This window comes from Heterodontus francisci, chromosome 43 (assembly GCF_036365525.1).
Source record: "Heterodontus francisci isolate sHetFra1 chromosome 43, sHetFra1.hap1, whole genome shotgun sequence".
NCBI classification, from domain to species: Eukaryota; Metazoa; Chordata; class Chondrichthyes; order Heterodontiformes; family Heterodontidae; genus Heterodontus; species Heterodontus francisci.
Window position 1 is genome coordinate 22,778,098 of NC_090413.1, and position 22,534 is coordinate 22,800,631.

The window sequence follows — 22,534 nt, forward strand, 5'->3', positions numbered from 1 at the left end:
GAAATATTGTGTCCGATTCTGGGCACCACAATATAGAAGGATATGAAGGCTAGAAAGGGTGCGGAAAAGATTTACAAGAATGGTTCCAGGGTGGAGGGAATTCAATTATGTGGATAGATTGGAGAAGTTGGCGTTCTTCTCCTTAGAGAAGAGAAGATTGAGAGAAGATTTGAAGGAGGTTCAAATTCATGAGGGGTCTGGACAGGATAGATGGCAAGGAACTGTTCCATTGGCAGAAGGGTTGCGAACCAGAGGACATTAAGGTGATTGGCAAAGCAGCCAAAAGCGTTAGGATCTGGAATGCGCTGCCTGAGGGTGTGGTGGAGGCAGATTCAACCCTGGCTTTCAAAAAGGAATTGGATAAGCATCTGAAGAGAAAAACAATTGCAGGGCGACGGGAAAAAGGCCGGGGAGTGGGCCTCGCTGAGTTGCTCTTGCAGAGAGCTGGCATGAACACAATGGGCTGAATGGCCTCCTTCAGCCCTGTAACCATTCTATGATCCTATGATTCCGTTGCGCAGTTCTGTATTTTCACAACTCTTAGTTGGGACTTAGCTGAGGCTAGTGAGAGGGGCTGAATGAACATGTTTAACAGTTCTGGTGAGTTACATGTGATGAAACCTGTGCATTGGGAACCCAGCACAATTGTGCCTTTGAGATACTTTGTTAAGAATTCAGTGCCAACCCCCACTGACTGAACTCAGGATTAGCTGAAGATATTTGCATGCACAATGCACACACCAAACTAATTTGTGTACGGTGTCACACCAGAAAGCAAAACCTATTTGGAGCAATTAGTTGTTTGTAAAAGTAAATAAAATCTTTTTTCTTGCTCACATTCCCCACGCTGCTTTGCCTAGTCCCCTCCCTACCTCTGTGACCGCCTGCAGCCCTACAACTCTCTGAGATCTCTGCACTCCTACAATGCTGGCCTCTTGCACCTCCCTGATTTCCATCACACCACCACAACCACACTGAGCCAGGACTGATACTTAACCCTCCAACAATTTAATTCATGTAATAGTCTGGATTTACCTTTGGGATTCCTTCAACTACCCTATATATGTCTCAAGACGCCGCCTTTCCTGGGTCAATACTCCAAGTCTCTCGAGTCTCTCCTCATAACTCAGATGCTGATACCAGGAATCAGCCTCCTGGCTCCTCTCTGCGCTGTCTCCAAAGCTTGAGTGTCTCCCTTGTGCTTCACTTTATACCATCATTGCAGTTGTGGTGTAAATGCAGCCTGAACCTGAACTCTGGACCAAACCTGATCCGGAAATGAAGCAGAGCGAGGCACCTTGGAGCAGGGGCTCTCACTCCACTTTGCATTCAGTTTCGGTTGCCAACCCCACTTCACAATAAATCAATTCATGCCCGATGCTGAAGCTGCGATAAATATCAGGAAGGGCTGAACATGCTGAACACACACTTAGAAAAGAGAAGACTGAGGGGAGACCTGATAGAGTTCATGAATGTAATGAAAGGGTTTGTTAGGGTAGACTTAGAGAAGATGTTTCTACTTGCAGAGAAGTCCAAAACTAGAGGCCATTAATATAAGATAGTGACCAATAAATCGAATAGGGAATTCAGGAGAAATTCCTTTATCCAGAGAGTGGTGAAAACCTGGAACTCACTACTACAGATCATTGAGGCAAACAGCATAGTTGCATTTAAGGGGAAGCTGGATAAGTACATGATAGAGAAAGGAATAGAAGGATATACTGATAGGGTGAGATGAAGTAGGGTGGGAGGAGGGTCATGTGCAGCAGAAGAACCAGCATAGACCAGTTGGGCTGAAAGGCCTGTTTCATGCTGTAGATATGTCGTGATGTAATAATGGAAGTGCATCCTTGAATGGCAAAGGTTACCCCGAAGGATTATAGATTTTAAAGTGTTTCATCAGTCTTTGGTTAGCATCTACGTGCGACCGTTAAACACGGCCCACATCGGCCACTAGATCAGAAACAGCTTTGCATTCAGATCGGTTCACCTACCTGTGCAAAAGGTACTGATCTGCAGTTTGATCGGGTGGCTTCGTGCTCTGTCAGAGGCAAGACGATCTCCTCGGTAACGCCACTCCCTTTCTTAATCAGTCTTCTCCAAGCCTCTTCAGCTGTCTTCTGCCTGGTTTGTGCGTCATGTTTAACAGAAAGTGCGGGTAGATGCCAACTCTTTGCTGTGGCCTTTGCTATTGTCTGGAGGTTGTCAGTTGACCCTTCACCTGAGCCCCAAGCTCCGTCATCTGTCACCTGCCTGTTTGGAAGATCGACGGCATGCTGCCGAAATGGCCTTTCATAGACGATCTTCTTCTCGGCTTGAAGGCCTTGTGTCTTCTGCCTTGTCTGAAAATGTTCTCTTTTGATGAAAGCTGGTGCAGTGGCACCATATGCTATCGTCTTCCCAATTTGAAGACCACCTTCATTCTTCCAGTTTGCCCCCGGAAGAGCTGAAGCTGGGACTCGCGCTCTGTCCGCAGGCCTGCGCCGAGCCGAGAAGTCATCGGCAGGAGGTGCGGAACGGACCAGGATCCCGAGGGGATGACCTGCTCCTTTGCTCGGACTGCCACGCCTCCTCTGCAGCCCCAGGAAGGTCGACCACTGGTGACTCGCTGCCTCTAGGCGCAGGGGTGGAATGCGGGGGCTGTGTCTGAGGGGAAAGCCTGCAGCAATCAGCCTGGGCGGTGCCTCGACCAAGTTGGAAACCGGTCCAGGGTCCAGCCCGCTGCTATCCAGGGAAGAGTACGCTGAAGAAACCATTTCTTCATTGTCATCCGGTTCATTCTGTGCTCGCGGTGGAAAAAATCGGCTGAGGCTTGACACAGTAAGGAAGAGATTAAGAATCAGCTCAGTCCGAAAGGCTAACATTTCACAGGCTTTTTTTTTTGTAGCTTTCGATCTAAATCCCAGTTCAAGGCTGTTGTAACAGAGCCTTGCAGTCAATTTTAAATCATTTTCCCTTACTCCTAGCTCTTTATATTCTGCTGATTTTCGTTGCTGAAGAGGTTACCACAGGAAGCTGCCATCTCACATCCTCAAGTGTCATTGATATCCTTAGTTTTATTGAATCAATAAATCACTGGGTAGAAAGAGAAGGAGGGGGAGGAAAAACTCCCCGTCTTTTTAAGAATTCGGTGCTAACACCTGTTGTTTGAAGTTGCAGTGTTGGTACTGAAGACATTCGCATCTATAATGAGCAAGGCAAACAGATTTGTGTATTAGCGACATCAGAAAGCAAAATCTATTTGCAGATATTACTAACTAAATATAACCTTAATCTTTGGCTCGTGATTCTGCACTGATTCTTGTAGAGGTAAATGAACCTGCCTAGTGCTGGAAGGCTTCTCCAGCAAGACCTTCATCTTCTTTGGGCCTCCCACCTTGCAATTTCCATAAACTTGGAGTCATCCAAAACTCTGCTGCCCCGTATCCTAACTCGCATCAAGTCCCGTTCACCCATCACCCCCTTCCCCCAGCAACCCCCACCTCCGTGCTCACTGACCTATATAGGCTTCCAGTCTGGCAATGCCTCAATTTTAAAATTCTCATCCTTGTTTTCCCTACCTCTGTAACCTCCTCCAGCCCCCACAAGGTATTAAATTCTGTGGATGAAGGGAATGGAGTGCAATCTTCCCTGTCCAACAGTGTGCAAAAACTTCAGCTGCATTGGGAAACCTCAGCTCTGTAGAGACATCTGTCAGAGGCGAGTTTGTGTGACCTCCTTCTTATGTCTCCCATGGGGCCAGTTGTGGACGGGAGCATGTCAGTCCCACTGCAGCATCATCAGGGGTGGGTTCTTCATGGGTTTAGAAAAGTGGAGCTGGTTGAAGAGCATGTCACGAGTGAGGAGGAGGAGAAGGAGGTGAGGGAGGCAGAAGCAACTGTGAGCAGTTCCCCTCAGATGATGGAGGACCCACTGCCATGCTCAGCTGGATGCAGATGCACAGCCTCGGCAGTCACAAGCAGAGTGGCTGTACCTTGACCAGTAGCATGAGATACGTGCCCGCGTGTCGGAGTTCCCTGAGGTAGTGAGGAGTCATGGGATGAGAATGAAAGAGTTCATTCAGCTCATAAAGGGGATCAAAGGGGTAAATGTTTCACACAAAGAATAGTGGGTATCTGGAATGAGCTGCCTGAGGAGGTGGTGGAGGCAGGAACAGTCGCAACATTTAAGAGGCACCTGGACAGGTACTTGAATGAGCAAGGAATAGAGGGATATGGAATTAATGCAGGCAGGTGGGATTAGTATAGATAGGCATTATGGTCGGCATGGACGTGGTGGGTCGAAGGGCCTGTTTCTATGCTGTACAACTCTATGACTCTAACCCTCCGAGAACTTTGCGCTTCTCTAATTCCGGCCTCTTGTGCATCCCCAATTTTAATTGCTTCACCATTGGTGGCCATGCCTTCAGCTGCCTAGGCCCTAAGCTCTGAAATTCCCTCCCTAAACCTCACTATCTCTCTCTCCTTAAGACATTCCTTAAAACCTACCTGACCAAGTTTTCAGTTGCCTGTCCGAATATCTCATTATGTGGCTTGGTGTCAAACTTCATTTGGAAACACCGTGGGACATTTTAATAGGTTGAAGGTTCTATACAATTGCAAGTTGTTGTTGCATTTCCAAGGCTCTGTTCAGAAGTAATGACATCCTGTCATTCACCCTCGTTGGCTGCTATTGGCCGTTTCCCACTCAGTGTCCATGGCCTTCGAAGCAACTGACTGGTAACCATGGAGATGGAAGCTCAGGCGAAAGACTCTTTTATCAATGGCAGTGTGTTGGTGCTAGTGGGTACAGAATGTGCTCCTGCCACTGACTATACAGCTTTCAGTGGCCTCTCCAACAGGGATAGCTGGTATACCGGTAAAATTAAACAAGGGAGCGCAGCCATGGAGGTGATTGGTCTCCATCTTGAAAGCAATTAGAGGTTGTGGGTCATGTGTCTCTGCACACTAGGGCGTGTACGGCACTCCTTGTGCACACTGAGGGTCATGGGTCTGTGTCTGCAAACTAGGGGTCGTGTGTCTGTTCTGTGTATTAGGGTCGCATATCTGTGTGTGTATCTGTATGCAATAGGAGTCTATGTGCTGGGAAAGTGAAGTCAGTTAATAACCCCTTACACTAACTCATAACTTCCAGCTGTACAAAAATACTCATGAAAAATACCGGGAATACACAGCAGGTGTGAAACATGAGTAAGTTCAGGCTAAGGTTTTTTGAGTAAGGTTTATTTTAACTAGTGAACTGTATTGATTTTTAGTAGGATTTATCACTACCGGTAAGGTTATATTAATAATTCTAAGCAGTTGTAGTATTGGTAAGGTTTTTTTTAGCAGTAGCAAAGTGTCAACTAATAAATAAAGGAATGGCAGGATTGCTTCAACCTTGAGAGTGCACCTCCTGTGCAATGTGGGAGCTCCAGGATGCTTCCCGAGAGGAAATAGCAGAAGGTCTGACCATCATTTTCCAATCCTCACTGGATATAGGTGTAGTGCCAGAGGATTGGAGAATTGCTAACATTGTATCTCTGTTTAAAAAGGGAGTGAAGGATAGACTGAATAATTACAGGCCAGTCAGTCTAACCTCAGTCGTGGGCAAATTATTGGAATCTATTCTGAGAGACAGGATAAACTGTCACTTAGAAAGGCACAGGTTAATCAAGGATAGTCAGCATGGATCTGTTAAGGGAAGATCTTGTTTGACCAACTTGTTGGAATTTTTTGAAGAAGTAACAAGGAAGATAGATGTGGGTAGTGCTGTTGATGTGGTCTACATGGATTTTAGCAAGGCTTTTGACAAGGTCCCACATGGCAGACTGGTTAAAAAAATAAAATCCCATAGGATCCAGGGAAATGCAGCAAGGTGGATACAAAATTGACTCAGTGGCAAGATACAATTGTTGACGGCTGTTTTAGCGACTGGACAGCTGTTTCCAGTGGTATTCCGTAGGGCTCAGTATTGGGTCCCCTGCTTTTTGAGGTGTATATTAACAATTTGGACGTAAATGTAGGGGGAATGATCAAGAAGTTTCCGGACGACACAAAGATTGGCCTTGTGGTAGATAGCGAGGAGGATAGCTGTAGGCTGCAGGAAGATATTGATAGCATGGTCAGATGGGCAGAAAAGGAGCAAATGGAATTCAACTTGGAGAAGTGTGAGGTGATGCATTTGGGGAGGTCAAACAAGGCAAAGGAATACGCGATTAATGGGAAAATACTGAGAAGTGTAGAGGAAGTAATGGACCTCGGAGTGAATGTCCACAGATCCCTGAAGGAGCAGGACAGGTCAATAATGAGGTTAAGAAGGCATATGGAATTATTTCCTTTATTAGCCGAGGTATAGAATATAAGAGCAGGGAGGTTATGCTGGAACTGTATAACTCATTGGTTAGGCTACAACTTGAGTACTGTGTGCAGTTCTGGTCACCTCATTACAGAAAGGATGTAGTTGCACTAGAGAGGGTACAGAGCAGATTTACGAGGATGTTGCCAGGACTGGAAAAATGCAGCTATGAGGAAAGATTAGATAGGCTGGGGTTGTTCTCCTTGGAACAGAGAAGGCTGAGGGGCGATCTGATTGAAATGTACAAAATTTTGAGGGGCCTGGATAGAGTGGAGAGGAAGGATTTATTCACCTTAAAAGAGAGGTCAGTGACGAGGAGGCATAGATTTAAAGTGATTGGTAGAAAAATTAGAGGGGAGATGAGGAAAAACATTTTCACCCAGAGGGTGGTGATGGTCTGGAACTCACTGCCTGAAAGGGTAGTTGAGGCAGAGACCCTCAACTCATTCAAAAGGAGTCTGGATATACACCTCAAGTGCTGTAAACTGCAGGGCTACGGACCAAATGCTGGAAGGTGGGATTAGAATAGGTGGGTCATTTTTCAGCTGGCAAAGACACGATGCGCCAAGTGGCCTCTTTCTGTGCCTTAAACTTTCTATGATTCTAAGGTTTCAGACAGAAACCACTTTTCAACTCCTGCAACATTAACCTGGTCTTTAACCTTACATCCTGATTTTATATTTTCAAAATGTTCTGCTTCTATTTAATTTTTATTGTGTGGAGTTTGCTTAACAGAAACCACCATGATTGAGGGAACAGCCTAGTTCTTCACTGAGGTGGTCCCACAGCAAGGATTGTGCTGGGGGTTTGATAACACCTGTCGGCCATTCTTTGCTTTCAGATGTTAAATCAGAAACGTAAAACAAAAGTTTGAGTTTCCGTGTTACAGAAAGGGTCATTTAACCTGAATGGAGCTCTCACCAAGCAGAAAATCGGGTCGTCAGATCAATAACTCAAACCATTCAAGTTCAGATTTAGGGGAAGGTGCTAACTCTGGCAATGAGTCTCCAGAAAATGTAATTTCTGGTGGAGTGAGATTAGAATCCACCACAGTGAAATGTGTGATGTCCTGCTGATGTTTAAAGGTCTGTTTTATTACAAACCTTCCGTTTGATCCAATTGGTTCTTTATTAAATTCCCATTCTGAAGGCAAGGAGATTCTCATATTAAAGCCCTTTAATTCTCCATGTTAGGGATATCAGCAGTATTACTCTTGCTTCTGAGTCAAGAAGGTCGTGGGTTCTAATAAATCCCATGCCAGAGGCTCAAAAACAAAATCTCGGCTGACATTCCAATGCAGTACTGAGGGAAGTGCTGTCTTTGGATGAGGCATTAAACCAAGGCCCTGTCTGCCCTCTAGGGTAGATGTAAAAGATCCCATGGTACTACTTCGAAGTAGAGCAGGGGAGGTCTCCCTGGTGTCCTGGCCAATATTTGTCCTTCAAACAACACCGAAAAAAGATTATCTGGTCATTATCGCACTGCTGTTTGTGGCAGCTTGCTGTGCACAAATTGGCTGCTGCATTTCCTACATTGCAAAAGTGAGGGCGCTGCAAAAGTAAAGTTGTAAAGCTTTGGAATGTAGTGAGGTTGTGGAAGATGTTATTTAGTTCTTTATTGAGGCAGTGAAACAATTTTTTTTTAAAGGTTGATTTTATAATGGGAAGGGTTGAGAAGATGAGATAAATTGGGTTACTCGTCCAGCCTAACCTTTTGTGACCTTTTCCAACCACTTTTTGAAAGTTCGAAAAACTTTTCAACAGGCATTTTAAAGCCACCCATGAGATGAGGACCCGGTTCCAAGATGGCGGCGCCCATGCTGCGGCTGTTCCGCGGCCTCCCGGCGGCTTTAACCGGACTCCGGAGCCGGGTTTGTGCGGTGGGGGCCGGGCTGCGGCCTCTTGGGGCCTCCAGGGTGGCCGTGGCCTGTTATAACGCCCGGCGCCTGGGTCTGAATCTGAGCGCCTTCTACCTGCCGCAGGCCGGATGCCCCGAGTGGCAGCGCGGGCCCCGGGCCCAGCGCAAACTTTATGGCCGCCTGGGCAGCGCCTCCGGTGTCCCGGCCGCCTCCCTATGGCCCGACTCCGAGCAGCTGCAGCAGTTGGTGCAGCACCAGGCCGAGTGGGAGCCCAGCCTGCAGCAGATGTGGAGCAACCTCCGGGCCAAGGAGCTGGAGCAGCAGAAGAAGCAGCGGGAGAGGTGAGAGAGGCAGGACAAACTTACATTTCTGTAGCGCCTGTCATATCCTCAGGAAGCGCTTTATAGCCGATGAAGTTCTTTTGTAGTCACTGTTGTAGGAAATGAAGCAGCCAATTTGCACACAGCAAGATTTGGCAAACAACAACAACCTATATTTATGTAGCACCTTAACACGTTAAAACCCAAGGTGCTTCGCAGGAGCATTATAAAACAAAGTATGTTACTGAACCACAAAAGGAGATATTAGGTCTGATGAGCAAAAGCTTGGTCAAAGAGTTTTAAGGAGTGTCTTAAAGGAGGGAAAGTGAGGTAGGGAGGATATTTCAGAGCTTGGGGCCTAGACAACTGAAGACACAACCATCAATAGTGGAGTGATTAAAATCAGGGATGCACAAGAGGCCAGAATTATTGGAGTGCAGTTACCTTGGAGGGCTGTGGGGCTGCAGGAGATTACAGGGATAGGGAGCGGTGAGACCATGAAGGGATTTGAAAACAAGGATGAAAATTTTGAAGTCAAGGTGTTGTTTAACCAGAAGCCCTTGTAGGTCATTAAGCGCAGGGGTGATGGGGGGGGGGGGGTGGGGGAAAGGGCTTGGTAGTGGGAGGTGTTCTGAGGGAAGAGACAGAAGTGTGGGAAGAACAGGAAGGAGGGGTGAGGGGCATGAGTGGGAGGAAACCTGAAGGAAGGTGGAGACATGAATCGGGGCGAGAGGGAGGATGGGGGAGGGGATGTGAGAGAGGAGAGACTAGGGAAGGGCTGAGGGGTACCCCAGATTGGAGAAGAAAGGGTGGGTGGGGGGTGGGGAAAGGACCTTTGAGCAACTACATACAGTTGGTCGGTGCCTGTGGTATTATCAGGTTGAAATCAGCGGGAGGATTGAGAGGGTTGTCCGGATTTACCTGGAGCAAATGCTCAGGAAGAGAGGTGACCTTCCACCACTGATCGCCTGGTGTTACACCAGTCAAACACTAGTGGAAACCCGATTCCAGGATTCCCATTGGACAGGGGAGGGGAAAATCTGTCTCCTTCATGTCTTTAAAGTTGAAGCCTAACAGCAGGTCACTAAGCTTAAGATATGGGTCTGCAGGTTCTCCTATTGTATATTTGATAAGCATTTATACTGGCAGTTGTATAGTTTGGATTCTGAGGCAACAGCATCTGTGAACCAACTCCCTATATTTTACACTAAATGTGAGTTGCTTATAAGAACAGGAGGAAGCCATTCAGCCTCAGCCTGTTCCACCATTCTATTAGATCATGACCTATCTAAAATTTGAAACCATTTTCCCGCCTTTGCTCCATATTCCTTGATACCCAACAAAATCCTGTCCATCTCAGTCGTGAAATTCTCAATTGACTCCAGCATCCACACCTTTTTGAGTGAGAGAATTCCAGATTTCCAGTTTACCATTGTGTAGATACCGTTCTTTCTGGTTTCCTCACTCTGTATTTATCCTCTCACAATCCTTTGTCATTTTAAAGAAGCTTGGCATTTCTAAACTCAAGAGAATGCAAGTTTATGTAACATGTCCTCTTAAATTAAACCTCCAAGCCCTGATCTAATTCTGGTGCATCTGTGCTGTACTCTTTCTAAGGCCAAATGTATCCTTCCTGAGGTGCAGTTCCCAGTACTGAACGCGATACTCGAGAGGGGGTCTAACCAAGGTGCTGTAGAACTGAAGCATCACTTTCTCACTTCTGAATGCCAACCCCCTTGAGATAAAGGCTAATATTCCATTTCCCTTTTTAGTTACTTCCTGTACCTGTGCAGCAGCTTCTAGTGATTTATGTACATGGACTCCTAAGTTCCTTTCCTCCTCTATAACTCCAAGTCTCACCATTAAAATGATTCTACGACAAATTGTAATTTAGAGGGGGTTTTATTGGTAATTTGCAAGACTGATGCTGGAAACATTGCATAGAATTTACAGCACAAAAGCAGGCTGTTTGGCCCATCTGATCTGTACTCATGTTTATGCTGCACACAATCTGACTCTGACTCTACTTCATCTAACTTTATCTGCCTTACCTATTCCTTCCTCCCTTATCTAGCTATTTATTTCGGCGCATTCCACATTTGAATCACTCATTGGGTAAAGAGATTTCTCCTGTTTTTTTTATATTGCATTTACTAGTGCCTATCTTTTATTTACGGCCCCTAGTTTTGGACCTCCCAGTATATGTGTCCCACAGATGCTCGAGTGTCACAACTATGCCACGACTGCAGGAGTACCCCAGACAGGTGAAAGCAGCTAGAGAGGGAGAGACCCCCCTGAGGCACTGCAGCCAAAGCTTGCACAAGGGATCTGGCCCCTTGTGTGCTCGAGTCTCTGAGCTGCCAAGTGCACCATGTGAATTGTGATGGTGTCCTCGTCCCCTCGACAACTGCTTGAATGAGCTGCGAAAGCAGGTTTTAGCAGCAGGTGTGAAAATGCAAATCAGCAGCAATTAATAAAATCAAAGGCAAGAAAGTGCTGTGTGGTTTATGGTCACAGTGATGATTCAGGTCTCCTCCTCATTGACCTGTGTTCAAAGGTTTGCTGCTTTAGGGCATGCATTAACCACTTATGTGCTAGCTTTAGGCCATTAGTATAATCACCTGTATCTTACTAAACAAAAAAGCTACAAAGAGGGACTTTAACCTCACAAACTTTTCAAATATTTTCAAACCTTTTATCCTTTTCCCCGAGGACATAGATTTAAGGTAATTGGCAAAAGAACCAGAGAGGAAGTGACAGTTTTTTCTTATGCAATGAGCTGTTACAGTCTGGCATCGACTACCTGAAAGGGCAGTGTCAGCAGATTCAATCTTCTTTGGCCTCCTTATCTCGAGACAATGGGTAAGCGCCTGGAGGTGGTCAGTGGTGTGTGGAGCAGCGCCTGGAGTGGCTATAAAGGCCAATTCCAGAGTGACAGGCTCTTCCACAGGTGCTGCAGAAAAATGTGATTGTCGGGGCTGTTATACAGTTGGCTCTTCCCTTGCGCCTCTTTTTTCCTGCCAACTGCTAAGTCTCTTTAGCCCCGCCTTTATGGCTGTCCGCCAGTTCTGGCGGACGCTGGCAACTGACTCCCACGACTCGTGATCAATGTCACAGGACTTCATGTCGCGTTTGCAGACGTCATTAAAGCGGAGACATGGACGGCCGGTGGGTCTGATACCAGTGACGAGCTCGCTGTACAATGTGTCTTTGGGGATCCTGCCATCTTCCATGTGGCTCACATGGCCAAGCCATCTCAAACGCCGCTGACTCAGTAGTGTGTATAAGCTGGGGATGTTGGCCGCCTCAAGGACTTCTGTGTTGGAGATACGGTTCTGCCACCTGATGCCAAGTATTCTCCGGAGACAGCGAAGATGGAATGAATTAAGACGTCGCTCTTGGCTGACATACGTTGTCCAGGCCTCGCTGCCATAGAGCAAGGTACTGAGGACACGGGCTTGATACACTCGAACTTTTGTGTTCCATGTCAGTGTGCCATTTTCCCACACTCTCTTGGCCAGTCTGGACATAGCAGTGGAAGCCTTTCCCATGCGCTTGTTGATTTCTGCATCTAGAGACAGGTTACTGGTGATAGTTGAGCCTAGGTAGGTGAACTCTTGAACCACTTCCAGAGCGTGGTCGCCAATATTGATGGATGGAGCATTTCTGACGTCCTGCCCCATGATGTTCGTTTTCTTGAGGCTGATGGTTAGGCCAAATTCATTGCAGGCAGCCGCAAGCCTGTCGATGAGACTCTGCAGGCACTCTTCAGTGTGAGATGTTAAAGCAGCATCGTCAGCAAAGAGGAGTTCCCTGATGAGGACTTTCTGTACTTTGGACTTCGCTCTTAGACGGGCAAGGTTGAACAACCTGCCCCCTGATCTTGTGTGGAGGAAAATTCCTTCTTCCGAGGACTTGAACGCATGTGAAAGCAGTAGGGAGAAGACAATCCCAAAAAGTGTGGGTGCGAGAACACAGCCCTGTTTCACGCCACTCAGGATAGGAAAGGGCTCTGATGAGGAGCCACCATGTTGAATTGTGCCTTTCATATTGTCATGGAATGAGGTGATGATACTTAGTAGCTTTGGTGGACATCCGATCTTTTCTAGTAGTCTGAAGAGACCACGTCTGCTGACGAGGTCAAAGGCTTTGGTGAGATCAATGAAAGCAATGCAGAGGGGCATCTGTTGTTCACGGCATTTCTCCTGTATCTGACGAAGGGAGAACAGCATATCAACGGTCGATCTCTCTGCACGAAAGCCACACTGTGCCTCAGGGTAGACGCGCTCGGCCAGCTTCTGGAGCCTGTTATAATAACTTTACTATATAATAACTTTCAAAAGGGAATGGGATATATATTTGAAAAGTAAAATATTGCAAGGTTATTGGGAAGGAGGAGTGGGTCCAATTGGATAGCTCTTTCAAGGAACTGGCAGAGGCATGATGGGTCAAATGGTCACCCCCTGTGCTGCAGGGTTCTATGACCCTCCGATCAGCACTTCGTATCCTTGCACCCAGTTTTGGCTGGGATCGGCGAGTTTCTGTGCAGGCAGTCGCAGCATGTTTACTTCAGTTTTGACACTGGCTGTGTAAACCTTCGTTGTCAAGAGCACTGAGCAGACGACCAGCTGCTTTAGTTATCCTGGAGGTTAGATGTATGAAACACACAGGAGCAGCATTCAGCAACAACTTGTGTTTATATAGCTCCTTTTTAACATTCCCAAGGCACTCCTCCAGAGCATTGTCAAACAAAATTTGACACCGAGCCATATAAGGAGAAATTAGGACAGGTGGTAGGTTTCAAGGAGCATCTTAAAGGAAAAGAGAGAGAGGCGGAGAGGTATAGGGAGGGAATTCCAGAGCTCAGAGTCTATGCAGTTGAAGCTGGAGCTGCCAATGCTGGAGCAAAGGAAATCGGGTAGAAGGGGCCAGAGTTGGAGGAGTGCAGAGATCTTGGAGGGTTGTAGGACTGGAGGAGGTTATAGAACAGAGCGGGGTGAGGCCATGGAGAAATTTCAACAACAGGATGAGAATGGTAAAACATTGAGGCACTTTCACGGGATAATCAAAGATTGACACCGAGCTAACTCATGTTATAGACAGACCGTGAGTTTTATATCAAATTGATTTGTTGGGGAGGGAGGAGGGGAGAAGTCTGTGGATCTCTTTAACAAGTGACATGCTGAAATGTCTTTTTCTTCCTCGCGACTATTTTCAGGCAAAAGCTGATTGCGGCAAACATGGCCAAGATGCCCAAGATGGTTGAAGACTGGAGGCGGGAGAAGCGCGAGCTGAAGATTAAGCAGAAGGAGGAGAAGGCCAGGCGGGAGCGCCTGCTGTCGGAGGCCAGGGAGCGTTTTGGCTACAGCATCGACCCTCGCAGCTCCAAGTTTCAGGAGATGGTGAAGGAGTTGGAGAAAGAAGAGAAGAAGCAGCGCAAACTGATGAAGAGGCGACGGAAAGAAGAGGTTGCCGGGAACGAGGCGGCAGCAGCAGCAGCAGGCACCTCTTAAACAGCTTGTATTTGCATTGCCAGGAGTTGGGACACTGCTCAAGCATTTTCATTAATCTGATTGAACAGGTTTAATGAAATGTTTGGACTTGACATGTTTGCACTGTCCATTCCTAGTGACGCCAGCCATTTATATGTTAATATTTGCCCCTACTATTGGCACGGTCACTTTTATTGCCAGTCGCTGAGACAGTTCTGGAGGCTGTTGTCATTATGTGTTGATTTTGTTTGCCTAACAAGCCAGTCACTTGTACAGTCTGAGGCCATTAAAGAAGTTAATCGCGTAACGTTGGACTGGGGTCACGTGTAATTCAAACTGGACAAAGATGGCAACTTGCCTTCTCTAAAAGTCATTCGTGAAACCAGTTAGGCCTTTATTGGCAATCCTGTATCTTTCTCGGTCACTGCTTGTAGCTCCAGCCCTCAAATTACCAGATTTATTTCTGGAATTTAATTCCACAACTTGCCATAGTGGGATTTGAACTCTCAACCTCTAGTCCAGTGAAACTATTACCAGGGTAAATGTTAAAATGGACTTCAAAAACAAAACCCCAAAAACATTTTTAACCAAATTACCATTTTATTCTGAGTTAATTGACATAAATTAAAATGATTTGATTTAAATCCATTTTGAAATAATTCTGTATAAAATTCTTGTACTTAGTACACGCAGCACTTGAGTAAATCATCTGTAAATTCGCACTGTTACATCTCAAGTAAGATAACGTGATGCAGTGTATTTTTTCTAGAAAGTGTATAGTGCAGTCTCCTAACACAGGGGCAAACCAGAGTTAGCAAAGGCCTTGGACTGACTGCTCACTGGGGTACGGACACATTTGTGCTAAGATCCTACAAGTCACTCAGGGTGAAATCGTGCTTTGTGATTTCTGCACAACTCTGAATCAAAATGACTTTCTCCATTTAAACACAAAGGGTCAGTGCCCTGCATTAAAACAGCAGAGAAATTATCAATGTCATACAACATGTTGCAAGCTTTGGACTGCACTTACAGGGCTTGCTGCCTGTATTTAAAACTACCAGAATTGGCACTTTTGCCAAGCTGGACTTGAGATAGGGGTGGGCGGGGGGGGGGGGGGGGGGTTCGGAATCGTGGTTTGAATTGTATGTGAAAACACACACAAAAAAAACCCAACTGCGCATCCCCAATTGTGAGGGACAGAAGTGGAAATTTAAAAAAAAAACTTTTGATTTATGATTTACAAACTAAATGCTGCAGAACGAGATTTTCCTGGTCCTGTTCGTGGGGGCTAGCAAGTCTTCCTGCAGGCAGTGTGTGTAGGAAAAATCGAGCAGGCAGGAGCACCCGCCCACAATAGAGTCTGAATGATCTCCCAGCCCTTTTGTTAGAAGAAACTTGTGCCCCTCTCCACCTGATTTCCTGCATTCACTGCCCCTGGGAGGTTCAGTGGGCCCCAGCGCAGGAGCAAGAATTTCTGCCCCTTGGGGGGAATCCAACTAAAGTCACCAAGTGTAAAATAGTGTGTGGTGATTTTTTTTTTTAAACAAAGAATCCAGTTTGCTACTGTTCGATTTTGTGAGAACAGAAACAGGGTGGATCACACTCTGCCCCACTGCTAGTCAGCGAAAGGACAGAACCGAGTTACAAGGTTAAATTGGAGAAACTCTTCCCTCTTAAGGGGGTATCACAGAGGCACTTAAACTGTGTAGAGGGTCAATCCGCAATATTAAACTGGCAGGGAGGATGAGGGGACGCAGGTTTCAAGTGTTGAACATGGGAACAAGAGTAGGCCATTCCCTTGAGTCTGTTCTACCATTCAGTTACATCATTACTGGACTGTATCTTAACTCCACCTCCATGGCATGGTTTCATCTCCCTTAATACCCTATCAATTGGTTTTGAACTTTTCATTTGATTCCTCCAGTATCGGCTTTTTGGTGAAAGAGCTCCAGATTTCCACTACACTTTGTGTGAAGAAGTGCTTCCTGACATCACCCCTGAACGGCCTAGCTTTAATCTCTTTGATCTGGACCCTCCCCACCAAAGGCAATAGTTTCTCTCTCATCTACCCTACCAAACCCTTCTATAAACAGGTCTATCCTACCAGTCCTCAACTTAACCTCAGCATCATTGTGCTTTGTACCTCCTCCAAAGCCAATATATATTTGCTGAGGTGGAGTGCCCAGAACTGAACACAGTACTTCAGATGCTGTCTAAGTAGCTCTTTTTTTATACAACTGTTGTATAAATTTCCACTCCAGCCCCCTTGCAATGAAGGACAAATTAAGCATGATGTCAGGAAGTTTTTCACAATGAGTGGTCCAACGCCTGGCATGAACTTCTGGGTAATACGGAGGTAAAAAAAACCATTGAGGAGCTACTTGCAGGACAGAGAGATTTTTCTGAACGGGTGAATTAAGATGGGCCAAATGGCCTCCCTCACAAAAGAAGAATGGCCTTGACCAATGCTGGTGATCCTGTACTCCAGCACGGGAGCAGCAGCTTTGGGACAGAAGGAAGTCAAAACTGGAAAAAGCAGGAGTGGGGGAAAGAAAATTAAAATAATTATTAGTGAAGGAACAGTTTATCCACAGAATCTACTTTTTATACACTCTTAATTACATCACACACAAACAAGGCCCGAAACTAAACAGCAGAGTAGACATATAGCAGGCAGGAATCACTGGGTTTTCTTGCCTACATCCAAACACTGGATATCAGAAAATTCAGGAAAATTGTTTCATTTTCTAAGATTAGACAGCAAATCTTCCACCCAACGTATTTGCACTTGATCCCAGTCATCAACCAGAACCAAATCATCGACTTCATATCTGGAAAACGGATGAGTCAGTTCTATCACTATTTGAAAAACAAAGTGAATCGATGTGGTGCAACATTCACCCTTATTTCAATGCAAGATAAAGCCCTTTGAGGGAAGGTTTATTAATCGTCTCTAAGGAACAGTCTACCTAGGGAATCTACTTTTCAAACAATTTCTAAATTACACCAAAATAAGCATTAAACGAATGCAGTCATACTAACAAGGTGACCTCTAACCCCTGCGGCCTACACTGACAGGCCTCCAACACTCCAAAAATAATGGCTGGTTTGTGCTGAGAGCGAGCAGAGAGCAAACAAAGTACAATGTGGTTTTCTCTATGTCTTCCCAGAGACTTTCCATCACCTGCTGCCTTGAAGTAAAAAAAACCACTTCGCATTACGTTTATGTAATGTCTTCCCATCTATAACAATGATCTCTGTGCGTTGTAAGCCCCAAGAGAAGAGAAATCAAAAGAAAAATGGGGCCTGCAGTTCTAATGAAATATGGCCACTGACTTGTCACCATAGCAACACTTTCCACCTCTTCCTCTCAGATCCAAAATGGTGCAGGACAATTTTAATGAGCTGCATGAGTTCGAGACTCAGCACGGGCAGGCCAGCTCCCCTAGGCTCTCATATCTCTCAGCGTCAAAATTCAACCCCCAGGTGTGCTCTGGGGTGAAAGCATTTCTGTTTATTTCTACACCTGCCCTGCCCCATAAGCAACCTTTAACATCTATTAAGTCCTCCATAGTTTTTGCACTGGGTCGAGTGCGTTCACATCTAGAAGGCGGTCACTTCAAACCCATTCTCGTCCTTCTCTGCCTTTAGTTTGGAAAGAGCGGCGTGTATTCGGAAAAGTGTCCTGGATTCCATGGAATAGTCCTTGTAGTTTTGTCTGAAAAGAGAGCGCAGCAAAGTTAGGGGAGGGGGGAAAAAAAAAAATCAGAAAAGGCCATCCAGTTAATCAAGCCCAGAGCAGGCCCATAAACCATATCCAGCTTAGACGTGTCAGCTGTGGCTCAGCAGGTAGCACTCTCACCGGAGTCAAAAGTTTGTGCATTCAAGCCCCACTCCAGGGACAGAGAGCACAAAAATCAGAAGCTAACACTCCCAGTGGAGTACTGAGGGAGTGCTATACTGTCAGAGGTGCCGTCTTTCGGATTAGACGTTAAACCGAAGCCCCGTCTGTCCTCTTGGGTGGATGTAAAGTCGTAAAGGATCCCATGGCACTATTTCGAAGAAGAGCAGGGGAGATCTCCCCGGTGCCCCAGTCAATATTTATCCCATGACCAACATCAGTAAAAACAGATGTTCCGCTCGTTATCACATTGCTGTTTGTGGGATCTTGCTGTGTGCAAATTGCCTGTCACGTTTCCTACATTACAACAGTGGCTATACTTTAAAAAGTACTGAACGGAGCGGCTGGGCTGAATGGCCTATTTGCTATCATTTCTATACAACCCGTGGGATGCAATACTGATTACAGCAGGCAAGATGAGGCCGCTGCAGCTTATGAGAAGACAGACAGGCCGGGAGAGCAACTTGCATCTTTTCAATAACCAGTCGAGCCTTTAGCATCACAGTACAAATTCAACAGGGATTGCAAAATCAATGGGTTCTGATACATGGGCACACAGCACCATCTAGTGCAAAACTAGCTGCAATGCTGCAACTGTCTACATTTTATCCCTTTCCGAGATCGTCCCTCCCCACTCTCGCTGGAATGTGTTTCCACCAGTCTCCGAAAGGCCATGTGTCTTCCTAGACAATGAGGATCGACAGGCTATTTAACTACAAGGACCAACACTCCTGAATGGTGGGTGAGGCCACGCTCCTTTCAGCAGCGGTCAGTGCCCCAATGGTACTGATCAATCATGGCATCTCCAAACCACTTGTTCAGCAGGGACTGCTGGGCAGCTGCAGCTCGGTGGGTAGCATTCTCACCTCTGAGGCCACAAGCGTCGGACTCAAAGACCCAGCTCAGAGACACGAGTACAAAAACACACGTCTAAGCTGACTGATGATCTTGGTCATCGTCGAAATTCTTGTTTGTGGGAGCTTGCTGTGCATAAATGGGCTGCTGCATTTCCTACAACGGCAAGTGAAATTCAAAAAATGCGCTTTGGGAGGCCCAGAGGTTGCGAAAGGTGCTACATAAACGCAGCTGCAACTGATCCGGTCACCAACTACACCGCTTACCAACTGAGCCAAGGTCGGGGCGCTACAATCATGCATTTTAAACCAAGGTGTATGAAGGGAGGGAAGAAGGAGGCGTCACAAACCAACAGAATACTCACTTTGCTCGTCTCAGCCACTTAATGGCTTCTTCTTTTCTTGCCTGTTGTATAAAGAGCAAACTGAGCTCTAGAAGTGCATTTGGAATCAAGTAGTGGTCATATTTAATGTTCTTCTCACTGCGAAGAGAGGTTTGGGAGATTAGTCCCATTTATTTGATTCTGCAGTGCCCATATTCACACCCTTCTCCAACACTCCTGTACTCACTTATGGTATATGTAGACAAAGCACTGTTCAGCTTCTAAGAGTTTTCCCAAATGCCTCAAGCACAAGCCCTTCAGGAGTTTAACCACACATCTGTCATCAAACAGGTAGTCATTAGCTGAGGAAAAAGGACAGAGAATTAGTCTGAAGGAACATCACTCTAAAAGCGATTGCAGCAGGTGGGCAAACTCGATGATATGTTGTTGTGAGGCAATCGTACAGATTACTCCTAACATTAACGTGCGCCGGGGTACAGCTTTTATTGGTTCTGCCCGCCCTCCCTCCCAGACTTCAGCCAACTGCCCACTTATTCCAATCATGGGAAACCAGGCAGCATCAGCAGGCTTGAACGTCCCCAGGTTCAGGAGTAGACAGTTCAGCCCGTCACGCCTGTTCTGGCATTTTGCTCGCAGTGGCTCAGTTGCCACCACTCTCGCCTCTGAGTCAGAGAGTCTTGGGTTCAAATCCCACACCAGGGACCGGAGCACAAAATCCAGGCCGACTCTCCCAGTGCATCACTGAGGGAGTGCTGCACTGTCAGAGGTGCCGTCTTTCGGATGAGGCATTAAATTGAGGCCCCGTCTGCCCTCTCATGTGAATGTAAAAGATCCCATGACACTACTTAGAAGAGCAGGGGAGTCTCTCTATTTCACATACCTGACCTCAGTTCCACAACCATTGTTCTTAACTTCCCAGGACAGTAGCAGACACCCTTGTATGAATCCCAATTAGTTTTAGCCTTCTGGGGCAGTGTTCTACCAATCATTTGTGTGAAGATATTTACTCATCATTGGCGTAGCTCAAATTTTAAAATTAAAAGGATCTCTTTGTAGAAATGCTTTTCTTAATATACCATGTGCCTCAGTTTCCACCTTCCACCACTCTCTCCAGGCCACGTGCTATTCCATGTTGCCAAAAGTGAAGGTGGAAGAGTCTGATCAACACTTTTGGCCATTGCTTCTTCTGAATGGATCAGTGGGATTGGGAAGACCCGGGATGGTGCACCTTCTGCTTTCCCCTTCCTTCTAATGGAGATCCACACCTGTCCCAGAGGAGGGAACAGAGATTGGAAAGGGGAAGGAAATCTCCCCAGTGGACACTTGGCACAAAACCCAACTTTGACCAGTCTGTGGCACAAGGGGACAGTGGCAATGTTACTGGACTAGTAAACTGGAGACAAATGTTCAAATCCCACAATGGCAGCTGGGAAAATTTAAATCCAATTAATTAATGAATCTTGAATAAAAAATGCTAGTCTCATTAAAGATGAGAGGCACATCAAAATGGGCAGCACAGGGGCGCAGTGGTTAGCACCGTAGCCTCACAGCTCCAGCGACCCAGGTTCAATTCTGGGTACTGCCTGTGCGGAGTTTGCAAGTTCTAAACTGGCCATTATAAATTGCCCCTCGTATAGGTAGGTGGTAGGGGAATTGAGGGAAGGTGGGGATGTGGTAGGGAATATGGGATTAATGCAGGATTAGTATAAATGGGTGGTTGATGGTCAGCACAGACTCGGTGGGCCGAAGGGCCTGTTTCAGCGCTGTATCTCTTTAAAAAAAAAATGATAATGAAATTACCAGATTGTTATAAAAACCCATCTGGTTCACTAATGCTTAGGGGGAAGAAATCTGCTGGCCTACATGTGACTGCAGATCCACAACAATATGGTTGATTGTTAAGTGCCCTGTGAAATGGTATAGCAAGCCGCTACTGAAAGCACTGTGGGTGTACCTACACCACACAGACTGCAGTGGTTCAAGAAGGTGGCTCACCACTACCTTCTCAAGGGAAATTAGGGCTGAGCAACAAATGCTGGCCTGGCCAGCGACACCCTCATCCCATGAACTAATTTTTTTTTTAAACTGCAAAATGAGCAAGATCACCGATTGGCCAAATGCTTGAAGGAGGAAGAAACTGCAGGGATACGAGCAACGAGCAGGCAAGTGGAACTTACTGGACTGCTCTCTGAAAAAGCTGGTGCAGACTCAATGGGTGGAATAGCCCCTTCTATGATTTATGGTCAGACGTTCAACCCCTGTTCCTGGGCCCGAGCACATTATCCAGCCTGGGAACTCAGTACTGGAGGGAGTGTGGCGCTGTTGGACGTCCATCTTTAGATGGGATATCACCACAAGACCAAGTCGACCCCATGTCAGTTTTTAAAAGGGTACAGAATTCTCCGGGTGTCCCAGCCAATGTTCTGCCCTCAACCAACACCGCTGAAAACTGATTAGCTGGGTGATCATCTCATTTGTTGCTGGTGGGATGTTGCTGTGTGCAAATTGGCTGCTGTGTTTGCCTGCATGACAGTAAGGGCACTTCAGTGCAATTCACTGAATGTAAAGCACTTTGGGGCATCTTAAAGAGAGACATGGAAAGGCACTACATGTAGGGTCTTCCTTTGCCATTCGAGGCCAGTCCGTACATACGTGCTGCTTGCTCCAGTGCTGCCTCAGCTTCGCTGATTGTTTTCAGCATTTCTACCGTCAGTTCCCGCTGTTTGCCAATGACTGCGAAGCCGTTCCACATGTACATTATCTCCTGTTGGAGAGAGAGCGAGGGGAGATGGGGGTGGGGGGGGGGGGGGGTAGTGGGGAGGAGGGGGGAAGCAGGTGGAGAGAAGGGAACCCACTGGTCAATTACTAAGAGGCTTGTTGTCCTGAATGAGCTACAAGATGACACACAAGGCGTTACCCAACAACCCCCCACACAAACTCCCATTCGTATTCCCATTTGTAAGGAAAGGAAAGATTGTCCTGAAGTCTGCTAATCTCATCCAGCTATTGACTTCTCTTTATATTGTGGAAATAATGGCCTTTAGCTTTTGGCTGTTAAATGAGGATGTAAGTCAATTTAGGTGCAGTGACCAATAAACTGTTAGAGTCATACAGCATAGAAGCAGGCCAGCAATGGGATTGATTCTGAACTACCCTTCTGAAATGGCCCACGTCAAACTGCTACAGGAAAGTCGGAAATGAAGAAAACCAGATGGACTAGCCAGCATCAACCTGGATGCCAGAAACATAGAAAATAAGAGCAGGAGTAGGCCATTCGGCCCTTCGAGCCTGCTCCGCCATTCAATATGATCATGGCTGATCATCCAACTCAGTAGCCTGTTCCGGCTTTCGCCCCATACCCTTTGATCCCTTTAGACCCAAGAGCCATATCTAACTCCTTCTTGAAAACATACAATGTTTTGGCCTCAA

General features: G+C 46.4%; 2 protein-coding genes across 6 annotated transcripts in view; one reads left to right on the forward strand and one right to left on the reverse strand.

Moving 5' to 3' along the window:
• Positions 1-8,099: 8,099 nt before the first annotated feature.
• Positions 8,100-14,654, forward strand: gadd45gip1 (growth arrest and DNA-damage-inducible, gamma interacting protein 1). The gene is made up of 2 exons (XM_068021146.1): positions 8,100-8,535; positions 13,733-14,654. The coding sequence occupies exons 1-2, from the start codon at positions 8,141-8,143 to the stop codon at positions 14,025-14,027; spliced, it is 690 nt and encodes a 229-aa protein (XP_067877247.1). The 5' UTR covers positions 8,100-8,140; the 3' UTR covers positions 14,028-14,654.
• zgc:158403 (tetratricopeptide repeat protein 39A) overlaps positions 14,607-22,534 on the reverse strand; it is a 59,999-nt gene continuing 52,071 nt past the window's right edge. For all 5 annotated transcript variants that reach the window (XM_068021141.1, XM_068021140.1, XM_068021142.1 and 2 more), the window contains 4 exons: positions 21,758-21,869; positions 19,332-19,446; positions 19,127-19,243; positions 14,607-17,724 (listed from right to left, as the gene is read on the reverse strand). In XM_068021141.1, the coding sequence (XP_067877242.1) occupies positions 17,610-17,724; positions 19,127-19,243; positions 19,332-19,446; positions 21,758-21,869 (459 nt within the window). In that variant the 3' untranslated portion in view covers positions 14,607-17,609. The remainder of the gene's footprint in view (positions 17,725-19,126; positions 19,244-19,331; positions 19,447-21,757; positions 21,870-22,534) is intronic.

Bases quoted from the DNA above. Each gene is read 5' to 3' on its own strand.
- gadd45gip1 (XM_068021146.1), top strand. From the start codon at position 8,141: ATGGCGGCGCCCATGCTGCGGCTGTTCCGCGGCCTCCCGGCGGCTTTA. The intron at 8,536-13,732 runs GTGAGAGAGGCA...GACTATTTTCAG, and splicing joins CAGAAGAAGCAGCGGGAGAG to GCAAAAGCTGATTGCGGCAA.